This window comes from Panthera uncia, chromosome D4 (genome assembly GCF_023721935.1).
Source record: "Panthera uncia isolate 11264 chromosome D4, Puncia_PCG_1.0, whole genome shotgun sequence".
NCBI classification, from domain to species: domain Eukaryota; kingdom Metazoa; phylum Chordata; class Mammalia; order Carnivora; family Felidae; genus Panthera; species Panthera uncia.
The window spans coordinates 59,035,705-59,055,805 of NC_064807.1; the positions used below are offsets into that span (position 1 = coordinate 59,035,705).

General features: G+C 48.3%; 1 protein-coding gene across 3 annotated transcripts in view; it reads right to left on the reverse strand.

The window, feature by feature from the left end:
- The window catches only part of TBC1D2 (TBC1 domain family member 2), a 56,787-nt gene that overhangs the window by 21,133 nt on the left and 15,553 nt on the right, over window positions 1-20,101 (reverse strand). For all 3 annotated transcript variants that reach the window (XM_049627138.1, XM_049627154.1, XM_049627146.1), the window contains 3 exons: window positions 15,267-15,400; window positions 10,247-10,437; window positions 1,837-2,229 (listed from right to left, as the gene is read on the reverse strand). In XM_049627138.1, coding sequence (XP_049483095.1) covers window positions 1,837-2,229; window positions 10,247-10,437; window positions 15,267-15,400 — 718 coding nt within the window. The remainder of the gene's footprint in view (window positions 1-1,836; window positions 2,230-10,246; window positions 10,438-15,266; window positions 15,401-20,101) is intronic.

Genomic DNA, 20,101 nt, shown 5'->3' on the forward strand with positions numbered 1-20,101 from the left:
CTTCAGCCTCTACTACAAAGTTGTAATCAAGACAGCATGGTATTGGCACAAAAACAGACACATCGACCAATGGAAGAGAATAGAGACTCCAGAATTGGACCCACAAAAGTATGGCCAACTAATCTTTGACAAAGCAGGAAAGAATATCCAAAGGAAAAAAGACAGTCTCTTTAACAAATGGTGCTGGGAGAACTGGATACCAACATGCAGAAGAATGAAACTAGACCACTTTCTTACACCATTCACAAAAATAAACAAAATGGATAAAGGACCTGAATGTGAGACAGGAAACCATCAAAACCCTAGAGGAGAAAGCAGGAAAAAACCTCTCTGACCTCAGCTGCAGCAATTTCTTACTTGACACATCTCCAAAGGCAAGGGAATTAAAAGCGAAAATGAACTATTGGGACCTCATCAAAATAAAAAGCTTCTACACTGCAAAGGAAACAATCAACAAAACTAAGAGGGTAGGGAAGCAATCTGATGGAAGCAATTTCCCAGCCCTGAGAGCATTCTAACAACTTAAGTCCATCTGCATTTGAAAAGATTTTGTTTTCATTCTGAACTCAAAAGAATCTCTGGTCTTAAAGGAAAAAGATTCAGAGACTGGTTATGTGGTTTGTTCATGCTGAAGGAAACTGGAAGGGAATCTGGGTTTCATGTTATCTTCCTTTACCCTGCCATCAACCATGTGAGTAAGAACAGTTAGGCCATTTTTTAGGGAGGTGAGGGGACCTACCCAAGGTCAAGGTCACATAGCTAGTAAGAGGCAGAGCCTGGATCCAAACACAGGTTTGCCTGACTTCAGAGCTGGGGCAGGGACCACTGTACCACTGCCCACTGGTCTTGCAAAAGCTTCTGGATTTTTCTTTTTTCCTTCTGTTTCCCCTCTTCCAGTAGCAGTGCTTCGGTCCCATGGCACAGGAGCTCCCACAGTTATACGTATGTATACACGTGTGGCTGTGTGTGGCGGGTTTGGGGCAGGACTGGCCCCGGTTATACAGCTGCCTTTAAGGACAGTGGGGGCTATGAGCGCCGATCCCCAGCCTCAGGCCCCTGGGAGGTCTGGCAGGTCCTGTCACCATGTCCTGGAGAGGACACCGCAGTCCACGGCAGGCATCACACCTAAAATCAAGTTCCTGCTCTCTGCGCCGCAGTGGGTCTCTGTGGGAGCCACAAGCCTGGGTAAGGAAGGCAGGGAGGGCGGCAGTAGCTGAAAGGCCCAAAGAGACCAGAAGGCGGCAGAACAGACACTAGTCAGAGAGTTCCACGTTCACACCTCCTCAGCACGGGGCCCCTTGTCAGCCTCAGCCTTCGTGCACGTGGTGGGGGGCACAGAGTGACAGCCTCACAGGGCTGATGGAGCATCAGGTGAGGTGATGCAAGCAGGGCACTTGGGATAGTGGCCGCCACACAACAGACAGTCTCACAGAGGAGCAGCGAGTACTGCCATCGTTATGAGCAAGTCACAGCCAGCTACACATTACACACACCTACTGTGTGCCGGGGGAGGCCGCCAGGCACCTTGGGGGCTTCTGAGGGCGTCACCGTGGCACTTAGCTGCCGTGGCACTCAGGAGTTCTGACCTCATCTTGTGCTCTTCCATTGCTAATGATAATCTCGAGATCCCTTCCCTTTCCAGCCTGGGATATCAGGAAGAGATCAAATTGCACAGGGCCTTCTGGTTAAGAAAGAAACAGCAATATTTCCACCAAGATCTATTTCAAACACGAATATTCCAGTATTGAGGGCTATCCCTGCTCTATCTAAGAAACCCTCAGGGTTGCGAACAGTGCCCTCCCAGAGGGCCCAGGGCCTGGGGGGAGGGGCCCCTACCTTCAGGTGCTCCATCTTCTCCTGCTGGCTCAGGACGTCTCTGTCGGCAGTCCCTGAGGGCACAGAGGGCTGGGGAGGCGGGCGCATGAAGGTCTGGGTGACCTGCTCAGAGAGCTTGCAGATGACCTGCTGTTTGGCCTGGTTCTTGTCCATGAGCAGCTGCACGTGCTGCTGCAGCTCCCGCACCTGCTGTTCCTGCAGGCTTGCTGTCTGTGCCAGGCTCTCCCGCTCCCGCTCCAGGGCCTCCAGCCGCCTGCCCAGCTCTGCGATCTGCCGCACTTGGTGCCGCACCAGCTCCAGCCGGTCCTTGTCCTCGGCCGCCAGGTACGCGCTGGACGCCCTCTTCTCCTGCTGGGCAGCCTCTAGCGCCTTGTGCAGGATCCTCACCAGCTCCTGGGCGGGGGAAGGGAAGCGCTCTGTGAACTCGGGGAAGGCCCGTGAGGTGCCAGAGACTCGGCACTGGCTACCCCCGGTTCTCCTAACAGCCCTGGGCGGTGGCTAGCATCATCCTCTCGGCCACCTCATTTTCTCTTTTTCTGTCCAAGAAAGTTTTACCCAGATACATGGTTCCCCAGCTAAAGGCTATGTTCGTAGCCAGGCTTATGGCTAAGTGTAGCCTAGCATCTGTTCCGCTTAAGCGCGATTTGAGAAATTAGGTGGGTGGCTTGTGGGTCCTGCCTTTGAAACCACTACCCATGTGCTCCCCTGGTCTGGGTGCCCTTTCTTCTGGCTGGGAAATGGCAAGAACTAGAGCAGCCACCTTGGGCTCATAAGCGGATGGTGTATGTTGAGGACGGCAGTTGCCCTACCAGCTCAGAACTGCTCACTTACCTCTCTGGATTCTCTGTGAGAAGATAGGAGAGAAATAAACTTCCAAACTGTTTTAGGCGATAGTGGTCTGAGGCTTCTCTGTTACAGCAGCCGAGCCTGTGCCCTGACTAATTAATCCATGTCCATTTCAGAAGTGAGAAAACTGATGCCCTGCAGAGTAGGGTGCAGTTTCATCCCAAATCCTAAGTCTGCACTTGGTCAGTAATGAAGGCAGGGGCGGCAGCAAAGTGACAGGCCAGCACTTCTCTCTCTCGCTCCCAGGCAGACCTTACTAATTAAGCTCCCTATTCCTTCCTGCTAAGCCTCACTGAGGCCTCAGAATCCTGAATACAGCAAACAGTAGTCACTACCAATGGAGCTGGGAAAGCACTGGGGAGGAAACACATGGGCAATCCTCACACTAAACCACACAGAGAGCCTCATTCAGTCCACTGTGCCCGGCCTCTTAGGCCACCAAGCAATGCCTGGAGGGCTGGTGCAAGAAAGCCTGAGAGAGCTCAGAAGCAAAGACCTCTATTTATCCCGTGAAGGGGTACTGGACTCAGAATGAAACTCAAGGTCTGCTTGGCTCCCCACATCTTCAAACCCCCAATCTCCCCAGGACCTGTGCTGCCCCAAAGCAAAGATATGGATTCATTTAAGACCAGGGTCAGAATATCAGAAGCCAGGAGGCCCAGTGGCCAGTCCCATGTGAACCTCAGAGCCTGGTAGGCAGGGGAGGGGTTTGGGGCCGTTGCTATGATCCATGCCAGTCTCATCTGGAAAAACATGGTTTCTAGAGACCAGTTACCTGTATCCATGCCAAAGTATTTAACTAGATGAATCAGCTGGATAGGATTACTGCTGAGAACAATTCCATTTTGGAAGAGAACTGCACCAAACCATGGCTTCATATGAGAAATTAATGGCGAGATCAAATTAGCACGCATCTTCTGAAACCTCGGAACCGTGGACTGTCTCTCTTCTGGTTCTCTCCCTTCCCTCCCTCCATCCAAACTTTACGAAGCCCTACTCAGTGCCAGGCCCTGGGGTGGGTGCTGGGGCTTAGATGGGGATTGGTCAAGAACCACCAAGGCCGGTGGGAGTGAAGGTGAAACACTGTAATGCAGTGATTTACTACAAGAGGGAAGCAAGGGTGTTTGTGGGGACACAGAGAAGACAGCAAGGACTTTTGCCTGGGGTGGAGGTGGGGGAAGACCAGTATATTCTATAGAAAGGCAGAACAGTTTGAACTCATTCGTGAAAAATAAGAAGGGCCAGAGACGGCCAAGCAGCAAGTAGGAGATGAGGGTCGGAAGGGCTTTCCACACTTGCTGAGTCAACAGCTCAAGCAAAGGCCCACAGGAAGGAAAGAGCCCATGTGGGGTTGTGGGCATCGTTGGGCGTGGCTGGAAGGTGGGTGGGGAGGTGGTTGCAAACCAAATCGGAATGTTTGGAATGAATTAGCTTCTCAGGCTCTGCGGAGAGAGCTCACCATTCCTGTGGTTCCAGGATAACTGAGAAGCTGAAACCATTTTCTGGTTCGGCTGAGATGTGGAGATTACCCTGGGAACTGCCGGGTGAAATAACCAGCAGACCACTGTTCAGACTTGTCTGAGGCTCAGAATCAGGCAGGTATCCTTCTGCCAACTTTGGGAGAGTCAACTCTGAAGCCCATTTCATTATGTCCAGGTGCCTCCCCATTCCTACCTCCAGCCCAGGAGGCCCTTCGCCCACCCCAGAATCCCCACAACAGAATGAGATAGGGAGAAAGGAACCAGGGAAGGGACAGAGTGGGAGCAGGAAGCACAAGATGAGGAGTGTGAATGGACCTCGGATTCAGAAAACTTGGAGGCTGGCAGGCCTGGGGGGAGACCACCTGGTCAGGTCGCCTTGCTGTCATGTGAGGGCACTAAAGACCAAGAAAGGAGAAGGAAGAGGACTACAGGGACTTGGTGGATCCCCACAGGTGGGAAAACACACCATAAGTGAGGACCCCCAACTCCTAATCTAGGGTCTTCCACTTCTCCATGATGGGTAGTTAATAGATTTTGCACTGAAACACTTCTTCCAATTTCCTTAAAAATAGAAATAGCCCATGTTCGTAGCAGCATTATTCCCCCAGCACCCAAGAGATTGGGAATAACCCATATGCCCACTGACGGTGAGCGGGTAAACAAAATGTTGCATATGCATATGATGGAATAAACTCTGCCTGAAAAAGGGAGGAAATCCTGTTATAGGCTACCTCATGGACGAACCTGGGGCCATTATGTCACAAAAATGTACATACATACTACATAGAAATATTAAAAACAAAAACGGAAGCTTGTGATACATCTTCTTCTGAAGCTTCTCTGGGCCTTATGATATGCTACAGCACCTCTCCAAGCTGTCAGTATGGAGCAACACCATCACTTGCAACAGTGCAAGGGTACTCCTTGTATGGACACACAGTTCCCTTATCCCACCCGCAAGGAGGGACATCCAGGTTGTTTCCAATTCCCACAATTATAAGCAGTGCTTTAGAACCAATTCTTAGAAATAGAAGAGCTGATCAAATGGCACTTTTAATATACATACGTAGTTTATTTTTTCAGAGAGAGACAGAGAGCGTGGAGGGGAGGGGCAGAGAGAGAGGGAGAGAAAGAGAATCCCAGGCAGGCTCTGCGCTGTCAGTGCAGAGCCCAATGTAGGGCTCAAACTCACCAACCGTGAGATTATGACCCGAGCTGAAATCAAGAGTCAGATGCTTAACCGACTGAGCCACCCAGGCGCTCTGCTACTTAAAAAAAATAAAAAAATAAAAAAATAAAAAAATTAATGTTTATTTATTTGAGAGAGAGAGAGAGAGAGAGAGAGCAGGGAGGGGCAGAGAGAGTGAGACACAGAATCCGAAGCAGGTGCCAGGCTCTGAGCTGTCAGCACAGAGCCCGACGCGAGGCTTGAACTCACAGACTGTGAGATCATGACCTGAGCTGAAGTAGGACGCTCAATTGACTGAGCCACCCAGGCGCCCCATTTTTTTTTTTAATGTTTATTTACTTTTGAGAGAGAGAGACAGAAAGAGAGAGAGAGAGAGAGAGAGAGAGAGAGAGAGCGCATGAGCAGGGAAGGGGCGGAGAGAGACAGAGACACAGAATACGAAGCAGGCTTCAGGCTCCAAGCCGTCGGCACAGAACCCGATGCGGGGCTCAAACTCACGAACCATGAGATCATGACCTAAGCCAGAGTCAGAGGCTCAACTGACTGAGCCACCCAGGTGCCCCGCCCTGCTTTTAATATTTCTTAATCAAATCAATGTTTGGTCCATTTCAGACTTTGATAACTGGCTGCAAGTTGTCATTCTATTAAAAAAATTTTTTTTTAATTGCAGGAGAGTTGATTGTTTAAATTTTTAAAATCCAACAAATCATCTTTTAAAAAAGTAATCCTTTACCTTATTAAATAATGAGCTGATACTTTCATCACTCGCTAAAATCAAGGTGGATGGGCCCAACAATGCTGGGGAAAGAGCACTGGACTGAGAGTCTGGCACTCCAGCCACTGACCCTTAAGAGGCTGGGCGCTAGCAGGGTGCAGATGAAGGAGCACTGGAGTCACAGAGGCCTTGGCTCTATTCCAGGTCCATGGAGGGGTATCTAATGAGGGTGTTTCAGAAAAATGAACTTTGGCTTTGTCATATGTAAAGTGGAGATCATGATCCCTACACCTCGGAGAGCCACTGAAAGGAGGAGAGAAAAAGGGTGGCAAGTGTCTCTCCCCAAGCGGAAGCTACAGCCAGGGTCCCTCTCGACCCTCCCTCTATGCTGAAATCTTTGAACTCTGTACTCTGTATAAGGGGAGTGTACATTGAGGTTCCTGGCTGGGGTTCTAGGGAAGTACATGGTTGCACTTTGCCCCCAACAAGTTTTCTAAACAAATTACCCTGAGGGAGCTAAGTTGACCCCAGGTAGGGCCTGGGAGGGGTTCATCATTCCCAGCAGTCGACAGATGGCCAACATCACTACAAACAATGGGCTTCCCTCTGCCAGAGCAGACAGCCTTCAGGCTGGGTGCAGTTTTGTGAACTCTGAGAGCCACCCGGCCAACCAGCCATCTGGTGCTATCTCCCAGAGTCCAAATCTCTTGTGGGGCCAGCTACAAGGGCCTGGGACAGATAATAGCTCAACAGGTACTGGAGTGGCCCTATAGTTTAATATGACACCAGATACAAGGACTGTGTTCATATTTTCTCAAGAGCAGTTACGGTGCTCTCATGCTGGGCTATACCTGGAGAACATGGAGGAGGTGGTTGGGCTGGGATGAGTCCTGGATTGGGGGAAGGAGGCCAGGGTCTCAGTCTTGGCTCCTTCAGCTGTGTGACCTCAGGCCAGTCACCTACCTTCTCTGAGATCCTTAAGCATGGCATGGTAAAAAGGGAAAAATCTCTAGAAGCAGACAGACCACAGTGTGAAACCTATCTTGGCCGCTGAGAGACCCTGGGCATTCAGAACCTCTCAGAACCTCAGTTTCCTCTTCGGGAAAAGGGGGCTAATAACTGTAGTATTAGAGATAATGCATGGAAAGCCCCAGCACAGAGCTGCGGCCACACTTAACACCAGTCATGCGTGCTCTTATCTGCTCTTCCTTACCCAAGGGCAGGGAGCCAGTGTACCTCTGTGTCCTCCACGGCGTCCAACAGACTTTGAGATACAAATTCTTAAAGAATCACAATTGCTATTGGCAATGGCCACCTGGGTGGCTGAGCCAGGACAAGACCCACTTCCCCCTTCCAGTTCCCACATCCTCCTGCACCCTCAGGCAGAAAGAGAGTACCTCCCAAGAAGAGACACAGGAAAGCATCTTGCAGATGTGAGCCCAGGACATCCAAGGGATTGCTTCCCCAGCTGAAGAACTGGGCTCAGAGAGTCTCAGATGGACAGTGGCCCTCTGATTGGCATTTCTGCGTGTCCGGGGCACTGCTGGGCGCCCCAAGGTTTTGCAGGCCTCGTCTATCCTACCTCTGGGCCAAGAATTGATCTTTTCTCCTTCCCCTCTTTGGTTTTGGTATCTGGGCTGGAGTTAAAAACCTGAGTCGGTAAAGCTAGGGCTCCCCCCGCCTGATGTGGGGTTAAGACTTGACCCTCGCCTATCACTGGTAGGCCACTCACTTCTTGGAGGTCCTCACGGGTGCCTGTCTGTCTTCCCAGAGCCCCTCAGAGGAACATGTCACTTCTTGTAAGGCCACTAGGAATCAATAAGGAGGGCAGGGAATACTGCAGTAACAGCCCAAACCAACAAAGCCTGCATCTGCTGGGCGGCTGCTGGCTGCCAGACACCGGGCTTTACAAATCCGGACACAGGCTTCTCCAGTAAGCCCAGCTGTACACGTACAGAGGAGGAAGCTGAGGCTATGCAAGGTTAAGAAACTTCTTCGGCCAGAACTGCGGCCTATACCTTCTGTGCTCAGTCTCCCACGTTTGGGAGATGGGCAGGAGAACACAGAAAACACTCATCCCATGAGTCAAAAGTGAAACTGCAAGACTCTCCCCTTCTGATTGTCTGTCCCAGGCCAGGAAAGTGAACAGTAAGAAAGTCCAGGTTCTTGGGGGTGGCTGGGTGGCTCAGTGGGTTGAGCGTCCAACTTGGTCTCAGGTCATGATCTCGCAGTTTGTGAGTTAGAGCCCCGCATTAGGCTCTGTGCTGACAGCTCAGAGTCTGCAGCCTGCTTTGGATCCTGTGTCTTCCTCTCTCTCTGCCCCTGCCCTGCTCGCACTCTGTCTCTCCCTCTCAAAAATAAATATTTAAAAAAAGATATAAAGTCCAGGTCCTTTAATGCTTGAACAACTTCCTCCTGCCATTTTCACTCTGATGGCAGGGGAGCTGTCAGCAGCCTGGGTGGGCCTTACTGATCTCCAAGAGCTTAACTTCATTTACTGAAGAATGCCACACTCTCCAGGGTAGCACAGATGTTGGGGCAAACCTCACTGAAATCTAGGTCTCCTGGGCCTCTCTTCTTCATTCAATGATTCCCGACACCTTCAAAGCAAAGGCCAAGCCACAGGAGGCTGCCCATATTTCCTAGAAAGAAGGGGAAGGTGTGATGAAGGGAGAGGCAGAGGTCACATCCAGATTTCTTTTCCTGGCCAGGTTCAGCCTGGAACTTATGCTGTACTGGTCCAGGGATCAGGCAGCTGCTCCCACCCAGCTGCATGCTCTCTTAGCTCTCAGGACCGCTGGCCACCCCGCGACGGGAACGGGGGACGATGGGAGGAGAAGAGAGCTGGGCTGCTAAGTGATAGCAGAGGGGACTTCACACGCCGTGATGATGTATGTGGGTGTTCGCGGGCTTACCACCTGTCTCTGCCATGAAATGTAAGCCCTGCAGGGGAGGGGCCTGCGTCTCTTCTCACTGTCCCCAGCACCTAGAATACCGCGTGCACGCCACAGGTCCTCAACAAGGACTTGACACAAAAACAAATGGATTGAGAACATGTAAACGGATGAGCTTCCTCCCTTGAGACCTTCAGTCAAGGCCTGCTTCATTAAATGTATCTGCTGATCTGCCAGGAGTGAAGCCTCTGCTACTTGCCTTGGTATCAGCTTAGGGCAAGAAAGGGCAGAGGAGGGGCAAAATTAGGCAGGGAGAGCATTTTTCTAGGCTGTCTTCTCCAAACACAGAGCAGCAGAAAGGAAAAGACATGTGAAAGGAGACTATTCAGAGGTAAATACAGTGTACCCCCCTCTTCCCCAGAAGCAAGAGCCGGGAGACAAAGCAGAAAAAGACTCAGGGCAGCCAAAGCACAAAACGAAAACTTAGGCCTTCTTCTCGGAGGAAGAGAAGTGTGGGTTCTCAGTGGGGCCCAGTGAGGCATCACCAGGCACCACCCTTGAGGTTTTCAGTAACGACTGCACTAACTTAACCACTTTTATTGTGCCAAAAAGAGCCCAGTGTTGCAGTCCCTCTCACCCCCTGCCTTGGGACTCTCACTACTTCACAGAGTCACCCCAGAATGTGAACACGACTTACTCTCTGGGTTGTAGGATTTGGGGATGATTTGAATGTCTGGGTATGTGTGCGATCTGTGTTCTACAATGACCATGTGACTCTTTCTTTTCTTAACTGCTATATTTAATTTCTCTATTAAGCCTAAGTCTTCCTCATCACTGTCCTCTTTCGGGCCTGCTTGAGCCCTAGAGCCACACAGACCTGCCTGCTCTCTCTGTCCTCTGACAGTCCTTCAGGGAGCTGCACCGTTACCAGCTGACGGTTCCTTCAGCAGCCCCTCCCAGGACCTTGCATCCAGACCCCCCTCCTCCGAATGCTATCCCCCTTCAGTGTGGGGACGGGCCATGCACAGTCCTCCAGGAGGAGTCCAAGAGCAATTACAAAGTAAGTTCCAGAGACCTGCCCTTGAGGGTCTTCCGACACCCAGTCTGAGTGTCCACATGTCCCTTAGTAATTAACAGCACAGCATTTTCAACCACCAGCAGTTTGGCTGGTAAGGACCACAGACTGCCATATGCCCGGCTGAGCTGACGTGCCGGGTCTAGTTCAAAGGCTCCAGGCCCAGAGGGGTCCACTGGAGCCTGGGGCCTCTCTGGGGACAGAGCTCACCTTCTGAGACTTTAACTCCTTGGTGAGCATGAGAACCTGCTGCTCCAAGGCCAACACTTTTTCCTGGGCAGTTCGGTTCCGTGTGAGTCCTTCGGCAAAGAGTGGGAAGGTGTTGTTCTGGCGCTTGGCTTTCTGAAGGAGATTGGCGGTCAGAGAAGACTTGGGCGTAGGCTTTGGAGAATCCGCTGGATCTTTCAAAAGGAGGAACACAGAGGTTATGATCAGTGTCCTCAGTGGTTCTCAAACTTGAGCTTGCTGCAGAAGCACCTGGAGGGCTTGCTAAAACACAGACTGTGGGACCCTACTCCCAGACTTTTCATCAACAGGCCTGGGGCAGGGCTTGATAATTTGCATTTCTAAGAGATTCCTAGGTGATGCCAATGCAACTTGCCCAGGGCTCACACTTTGAGAACCATCAGACTCTAAAAACATTATTTACACTGTACTGGCTGGTCCTTCAGCCCATCCTCTAAAGTGTGCCTGTCCTGTGCTCTTGGATCCCTGCCTGCATGGGTGATCTCCTAGGACACCGCTGGTGCAGGCGGCCATCTCCTCAGGCACAAGCCCTGGCAGGATGTCTTGCTTCTTATCTCAGGATCCCACCTCTACCCTGTGGGCAAGTTCCAAAGTACACACAACTGTTCAAGATAGGAGTATCGAGTATCTGTACTCTGCATTCTTGCCCCAGAGAGTAACTCAAACTCTTGTTTGACTCCTTTTAATTAATTATTTGAGAGAGAGAGAGAGAGAGCAAGCGAGCAATGAGCAGGGGAGAGGCAGAGGGAGAGAAAGAGAGAATCTTAAGCAGGCTCCACACTCAGTGTGGAGCCGGACACAGGGCTTGGTCCCACGACCCTGGAATCATGACCTGAGCCAAAATCAAGAGTCAGACGCTCAACCAACCGAGCCACCCACACGCCCCTCTTGTTTGATTCTTATTACAAGCTAAGTTAGGACACATATTTCCCATAGTTGATCGTCCCAAGGCTGCACAGTTCTTTTATTTCCTCTACAGCCAGGATCAGCAAACACTGGCTCATGGGCCAAATCCAGTCTACAGGCCAAATCTAGCCCACAGCCTGCTTCTGTAAATAAAGTTTTATTGGAACACGACCACACTCATTTGTTTGTGCATTGTCTGTGCTGCTTTCGCTCCATAAGGGCAGAGTTGAGTGTGGCAACGGAGACCGTATGTCCCACAACGCCTCCAACATTTACTCTCTGGCCCTTTGTAGAAAACATTTGCCAACCATTGCTGAATTTCTTATTTCATTTGATTTTTATCTTATTTTATTCTTCATTCAAATCCAACATCAGAGTCAGTCACCTATGCTGCCTTGTTCTGTCTATCCTTTAGTAAAGGATCTGCCATCAGTCTGCATCCAGGGACATTTTTCATTTTCAGTGTTTTATTTATTTATTTATTTATTTATTTATTTATTTATTATGTTCACTTATTATTTATTATATAAGTCCATTATCTTTAAATGAATTGACATATAAATACTTAATATTTTCTCAATTGTAATTTCTAGTACAGTGAATAATAGTAGATATAACCCACATTAACAAAAGCTCTTTGGGGTCTTCAGTTACTTTCTTTTTTTTGTGGTTTCTATTTTTTTTTTTTTTTTTTTAATTTACATCCAAATTAGTTAGCATATAGTGCAACAATGATTTCAGGAGTAGATCCCTTAGTGCCCCTTAGCCATCCCCCCTCCCACAACCCCTCCAGTAACCCTCAGTTTGTTCTCCATATTTATGAGTCTCTTGTTTTGTCCCCCTCCCTGTTTTTATATTATTTTTGTTTCCCTTCCTTATGTTCATCTGTTTTGTCTCTTAAAGTTCTCATATGAGTGAAGTCATATGATTTTTGTCTTTCTCTGACTAATTTTGCTTAGCATAATACCCTCCAGTTCCATTCACGGAGTTGCAAATGGCAAGATTTCATTCGTTTTGATTGCCGAGTAATACTCCATTGTATATATATACCACATCTTCTTTGCCCATTCATCCATCGATGGACATTTGGGCTCTTTCCATACTTTGGCTATTGTTGACAGTGCTGCTATAAACACGGGGGTGCATGTGTCCCTTGGAAACAGCACACCTGTATCCCTTGGATAAATGCCTAGTAGTACAATTGCTGGGTCGTAGGGTAGTTCTATTTTTAGTTTTTTGAGGAACCTCCATTCTGTTTTCCAGAGTGGCTGCACCAGCTTGCATTCCCAATGTTTTATTTATTTTTGAGAGAGTGCAAGCAGAAAAGGGACAGAGAGAGAGGGACAGGGCAGAGAGAGAGGGACAGAGGATCTGAAGCAGGCTCTGCGCTGACAGCAGCGAGCCCAGTGTGGGGCTTGAACTCACGAACCGTGAGATCATGACCCGAGCTGAAGTCGGACGCTCTCCCAACTGAGCCATCCACAGCTCCCAGTGCCAGAAAAGGTTTGCTTCTTCCAAGAAAATATATGTTTATTCTTAGGGATGCTGGAAATCATCTAACAGTTGCATTTCCCTCTTTGCCTTGGCTGCTGAGAAGCTCAGACACACTGCTGCCCACTCTTTGCTACTCTATAGGATATCTTGATCTTATTTAAATTTCCTAACCCAGATGACTCATTGTCTTTCCCCTGATGTGTATTTTAATAAGCTATCCCCGATCCTTTTGGGACTAGTGTGTTAAACGTAAGGACGTGGTATGGGATCCCAGGTGAGGGCTTAGAGGAAGAGCCGAATAATTTACCACGTTTCTTCTGGGGCCAGCCAAACAATCTTGAACAGATAAAAAACTACTCGAGGGGCGCCTGGGTGGCGCAGTCGGTTAAGCGTCCGACTTCAGCCAGGTCACGATCTCGCGGTCCGTGAGTTTGAGCCCCGCGTCAGGCTCTGGGCTGATGGCTCGGAGCCTGGAGCCTGTTTCCGATTCTGTGTCTCCCTCTCTCTCTGCCCCTCCCCCGTTCATGCTCTGTCTCTCTCTGTCCCAAAAATAAATAAAAAAAATTAAAAAAAACAAAAAACAAAAAACTACTCGAGTAGGTGACGGGAACCAGAAACTCCCTGACCTTGTTGGGTACAAGAACAGAATGGTCTTGTTCTAGACTTGAAAGAAATCTGGTTGCACTGCGTACAAATCAGACCGCAGAGCTCCGAAAAATGCAGTGTCTCTTTCTCTTTCCTGCCACGGGGTATAGAAGAGCAGGGGGGCTCGCTGTAGCCCTGTTGCCCTCTGATAACAATACTGCCCACTCACCCTGAGGGCAGGCAAGGTAGGGGTCACTATGCCCATTTCACAGTTGGAGAAAATGAGGCCCAGGAGGGTGGTTTTTCAATCAGTGCTGTAGGATTTCATGGGAGGGTGGCAGAGCTGACTGGGAGGGACGGGTGGGGAGCCAAGGGGAGCCCAGACTCCCACCGATGCCTCAAGTCTGCTGTGGTCTGCATTGTATATTAGATTTTGTTTATGGGGGTCAAGGAGTCATGGCGAGAAAAATGTAGTCTGAAAAATCACCGCTTTAGAAAATGAGGCTTGAGGTGGTGGTATGGGGCCAGAGTGCTGGGCCTGAACCTTAGTTCTGCACCCACTGTGCGGCCATGAGCGAGTCACTCCACTTTTCCATCCTCAGTTCCCTTATTTAGTAAATGAGAACAACAACAGTATGTAGTAACCGCTCAGGATGTTGGAAGGGTCGAAGAGGTTAATGCAGGTGCTTAGTGCACGTGGAAGAAGATTCTGGTAAGTGACAGGAGCCAGTCCTGAAGGACCAGATATTTCAGATTCCATTTATATGAACGATCCAGAGCAGGCAAATCTACAGAGACAGAAAGTCGAACGGTAGTTGCCAAGAGCTGGAGGATGCAAGGTTTCTTGGGATAATAAGCATGCTCTAAAATTGATTATGGTGAGGGGCGCCTGGCTGGCTCAGTCAGTGAAGCCTCTGACTCTTGAGTTCCACTCAGGTCATGATCTTACGGTTCATGGGTTTGAGGCCAGCATCGAGCTCCATGCTGACAGTGCAGAGCCTGCTTGGGATTCTCTTTCTCTGTCTCTCTCTCTGTCCCTCCCCACTCATGCTCTTCCTGTCTGTCTTTCAAAATAAATAAATAAACTTTAAAAAATAAAGTAAAATAGATTATGGTGAACTGTACACTTCGAATGGGTGAATTGTTTGATATGTGAATTATCTCTTAATAAAACCATTACCAAAGGGAAAAAAGTGCTTAGAGTAGCCCTGGCACAGAGTAGGTGCTAGATGTGGGTGCTGGTTTTATTACCGTTGATTTGAGAGAGCACCGGTCCCCTCTCAGACTGTTCACTGTGACCGGCGTGGCCTCACCAGACGCTGCTCCAAAGGGGAGATTTCTCTGGAGGCACTGCTCCACAGGGCAGGGGTCCCCCCTGCCAGAAGCCCGCACAGGGCTGCCTCAGCTGGTTTTCTTCCATTTCTAGGTTACGGTATGTCTTGGGTGGGGGGGCACCCATGCTAATTGCAAAAGAAGCCCAACCCCCACGGCGGTGTGGGCCACTCACATCTTGTGCAATAATTAAGTGCTATGGAGGAGCCGGGATAGACACGTAGAGGTCATCTGCTCTGCTTCTTCAGGCAGAGATCTGATTTTGCTCAGCCCACACAGGCATTTTCATATCCTTTCCTTATAAATTAAAAAAAGTAAGAAAGAAGAAGTGAGAGATATTTTCATTACTTCAAGAATCACTGCAGGAGTGTCAGTTTTGGAAGACGAGGAAGAGTTCTGGAAGTGGGTGATGGCAGTGGTCAACGTGAGTGTGCTTAATGCTACTGCACTATACACTTAAAATGGGTTAACGTGGTAAATTTTATGTATATTTTACCACAACGCTATTACTAAAAAAAGGAGTCACTGCTACCAGACCCATAGAAACAAGGAGTGACCCGGAGAGTGTCCTATTGGACACACACAAGCGTAGATGTTGGTTTTGGGGGAGGAAAGAGGGCACTCGCTTGGCCTCTGAAGGCCCAGCTCAAACCTGGGCAGAGCTCACCTGGGGTGCTGGGGTCAGAGGGCAAAGGCTGCTCTGCCCTCTGAGGTTCCCCGCTCAGTGGAGAATCTTCCCCTGGAGGTCCGTGGCCTGTTCCTGAGGCCTGCCTGTTGCCCCGAATATTGTACATCGTGTTTCTGAAAGGAAAACAGAGGAGCATGAGGCTGCCATCCTCAGCCCCAGTCATGCCCGGAGCGGTCTGCCACACTCCAGGCACCCTGCAAGATGCATCCCGCCCGAGCGCTCCCCACCCGCCTCGCCCGTCTTTTCATGTTCTCATTGTACTTCCCGCCTTCCACACATGATATTGCTAATAACAGAAGCTTGATTCCCCCACCCCCAAACCCACTGCTGGAGTGTAAGTTCTCTTGAGTGCAGGGATGTTTGCCTGTTTTGTTCACTAAGATATTTTGTGTTTTTGTGTGTGTGTTTTTTAAATGTTTATTTTTGAGAGACAGAGAGAGACAGACCGTGAGCAGGGGAGGGGCAGAGAGAGAGGGAGACACAGAATCCAAAGCAGGCTCCAGACTCTGAGCTGTCAGCACAGAGCCCAGGGCTCAAACTCATGAACCATGAGATCTTGACCTGAGCCAAAGTAGGATGCTCAACTGACTGAGCCACGCAGGTGTCCTGTAATATTTTGTGTTTCTTAAGTTTATTTATTTTTGGGAGAGAGAGAGAGCACGCGTGTGCGTGCGCATGAATATGGGCAGGGGAGGGGCAGAGGAAGGGGAGGGGCAGAGAGAGGGAGAGAGAGAGAGAGAGAGAGAATCCCAAGCAGACTCTGCACTGTCAGCCCAACACGGGGTTCGATCCCACGAACTGTGAGATCATGACCTGAGCTGAAGTCAAGAGTCAGACGCTCAACAGACTGAGCCACCCAGGTGCCCCCATGCATGCCTAGCATAGCGCCTGCAGCATTGAGGGCGCTTACAGTATACGTGCTGAATGAATGCTGAATGAACTTGCCAAAGGAACTTCCTGAAACTTTCATCTGGCTTTATAACTACTTGCTCAAAAATCATCAGTAGCTCCCTACTTCTGCTGAGCAAAGTTCCAAACCGCTCCTGGATCCTTCTCCCCTTGCACTCTTTCCCCACTTAGATCTGTTCTCCCTTGAGGCCTTCACTAATCATCTGGTCTCCAAGGAGTTTACTGCACTTTGTGAATGGGCTACCCTTTGACCAAGTACTTGTCTAGGCTGAATAATGGTGTCATTTCTTCAAGAGCTGGACAGTAACCTACCTGCATGTCTGTGGCACCTGGTACTGGGCTGCACATGCCCAGTGTGCAGGCTCAAGACACTTTGGGTTTGTAGGAAGGAACTAGGTAGCACCAAAGGCTGGCCTAGGACCACAGCCACAGAAAAATTCATAATGAGGCAGATAAAAGGACATTCAACTGAGTTTATTTTCCCTTTAAAAAGATACGAAAGTAGATGTATTCCAAAATTATTATTATTTTTTTTTTTGAGAGGGAGAGAATGTGAGCAGGGGAGAGGCAGAGAGAGAGAAGAGAGAGAGAATCCCAAGCAGGTTCCACACTCAGTACAGAGCCTGATGTGGGGCTCAGTCCCATGACTGTGAGATCATGACCTGAGCTGAAATCAAGAGTCAGACACTTAACTGACTGAGCCACCCAGGTGCCCCAACATATTCCAAAATTAACAACAAGGGAGAGGAAATGATTAAAAGAGTTCACCAGGTCAGCATTTTCTGAATGGCAGGTTCTGAACTATTGGTAGATTATAAAATCAGTTTAGTATCATAACCAGCATTTAAAATATGGAATGGAAAATATCAGAATGCACCCCACTTTGAAAGAGTTAATATTTTGTAAGTTTTACTGAGCTATATATGTGTACTGAGCTATAAAACTCACAGTTTGAAAACAATGCACTAGGGGGTCATTTACTTAAAAGGAAGCAATAGCGTGGTCAAAAAAGAAGGGGACATGAAGGTCTACAGATCTGTGATGGAGTCCTGGCTCTGCTGCCACCTCTATGTACAACATATACTTCTAGCAGTAAGATGGAAAAATTACCCTGAAAAACCCTTATTCACAAACACCTAGATGCTAGGTAAACACCAAGCATATTTCAAAAATATTTAGCTAAATTTCCAATAAAGGAAGGGAAATTCTTGGGGCCTAAACGTGAATTCAAGTGAGAAGGTGATTACGTAGATTAGATTAGTCCTCAGCAAACATTCACTCCTTTCCCACCACCTCCGTAGGAGCAGAGTACTTCTTCCCTCTCCTGTGGGCTCAGGCAAGGCATGTGATTTGCTTTGGCCAAAGGGATGTTAGCAGATGTGATCTAAACATAGGCTTAAAACGTCCTCGCATATAGGGCTAGTCCTCTTCAAGAACGAGTCTCAGGCAGCTGCTGGTCTGTGGCAGATGAGAAATACGAGAAGTAGACCTAGATCTTACCAACAGCTTAGAGTTAAGACCAAGTGAACCTAGCCTATATCAGCTGAATCCAGATGTGTGAGAAATGATCATATGACACTGAATTCTGAAGTATGTTTGCAGCATTATTGCTGTGAAAATTGACTTAGGATATGAGTTTGCTCTGGGGTCAACTGTTTTGTTTTTTTGAGATATAACTGACACATAACATTCATTTCAGGTGTACAACAAATTTATCCAATCTAGTGTGAAATTATCACCATGATATGTCTATTGAAGATCCATCACCACGCATGGCCACAAGATGTTTTTCATGGATCAACTGTTGGTTCCAGATGCCTAGAACCTTGGCTGTTGCAAGAGAGGAAAGAAAGCATTTGGACCCAGAGTGCAGAGTTGAAATTGAAATTCTTACATACAGCTGGGAGTCCCAAGATGAGGTGAGTTAGGAAAAAACACGCCTGCTGGCAAAATCAACACAAGGAAATTCTAGGTGAAGGCTCTGGGCATTCAAAAATTTTTCTTGTGATATCTTTGTTAGGTTTTGGTATCAAGATAATATTGGCCTGACAGAATGAATTGGGGAAGTGTTCCCTCCTTTTCTTTTTTGGAAGGAAGATTTTGTGAAGAATTGGTATTGATTCTTTTTTAAATGTTTGGTAGAATTCACTAGTGAAGTTATCTGGTCCTAGGGTTTTTCGTCTGTATGGGCGGGGGGTAGTTTTTTTTTTTTATTATTATTATTAATTTAATCTGCTTACATGGTATAGGTCTATTCAGATTTTCTCTTTCCTCTTGCATCGGTTTTGGTAATTTGTGTCTCTCTAAGAATTTGTCCCTTTCTTCATTTGTTGGCATAAAACTGTTCATAGTATCCCTTTATAATGTTTTTTATTTCTGTTAGCTTGGTAGTAATGTTCCATCTTTTGATCCTGACTTCAGTAATTTGAGTCTCATGTCTTTTTCTTGGTCTGTCTGGCTAGAGGGTTGTCAATTTTGTTGATCTTTTCAAAGAACCATCATTTGATCTGAAATTTGTTTTTAAAACAAAATCCAGTCTTTTGGTACAGTTGGGTCCAGAGAAAGATAGAAAATTGTACTTTAATGGAGAGTATAGCTGACTCATGGAGGGAAAATCAATCTGTTAAGAATAGAGAAGAAATTAGAACTCAGCATTCCAAATTTGGTCTTTGATTGCTTTTGTTCTGTTGTTGTTGTTGTTGTTGTTATTATTATTAAGTTTTATTTGTTCATTTTGAGAGAGAGTGAGAGAGAGCATGAGCAAAGGGACAGAGAGAGAGGGAGAGAGAGGATCCCAAGCAGGCTCTGTATCATCAGCCCAGAGCCTGACAAGGGGCTAGAACCCACAAACTGAGAGTATGTGAGCCAAAATCAAGAGCTAGATGCCCAACTGAGTCACCCAGGCGCCCTCTTGTCTGTTGTTATTAAGATTCTATTGTAAGATGCCTCTGACTCTTTGACCTAGTCACCTCCCCTTCCCAGTTCTTACTTTCCTCATCTACAAATAAAAGGGTAGTGGTCATATTAAAAAGAAAATGGTGGTCCTGAGGAGCACTATTTACTGAGTACCACTTTGTGCTGGGTCCTGTGCTGAGCCCCATTACATGCATCTCACAAATCACAGCCACACAATTGGAGAGGACTCAGGAACACATTCCTATAGCCAGAGGCACTTGCTGGGTGGGTGACCATCATTGCTGCCTACATGTCCCCTTGTCTCCCCTATGTGTCTAGGGGCTCACAAGAGTCATTCCTGGGGTAGGGGAGGGTACAGAAACCCTGACTCCGGGGCAGCAAAGGGCCTCCTAAGCTCTAGCACACATCACCTCTGGAGATAGATGCTCATTAACTACTGATGCAGCCCAGGTGGCCACTACCTAGCTGAACTATTGCACTTGGAAGAGGTATCTCCATTCCATAAATTTATTGACCTTGTATGGAGCAGTTCATAGGTCATTTTCTGTGCAGGATTAGCTCCAGGTCTGAAGGGCCTGGTCAGCATGGGTGGAGCGGTCATAAAGACTTGCTCTGGAAGGATAACCTTGGGCAAGCCATTTATCCTCCCAGAGGCTGGCTTTCCTTGTCTGCAATGGGGATAAGGAACATGTCCACAACAGACAATGACTGGACCCTTCCATGGGCCAGACGCTAAGCTAACACTAGTCATTCAACTCATTTAATCCTCCGCACAGCCCAGTGAAGTACTAGTACCAGCTTCATTGTAGGGAGAGGAGAACTGAGATTTGGCAAGGCTAAGTAACCAAAGCCATAGAGCCAGCGAGTGGAGGGACTGAGCATTAGACCTGGACGTCTAACTCTATGGTCTGAGAATTAGCCATTCTGACACCACCTCACAGGCTTGTTCAGACAACTCAGCGCCAGTGCCACGCGCACCTAGCACAGCG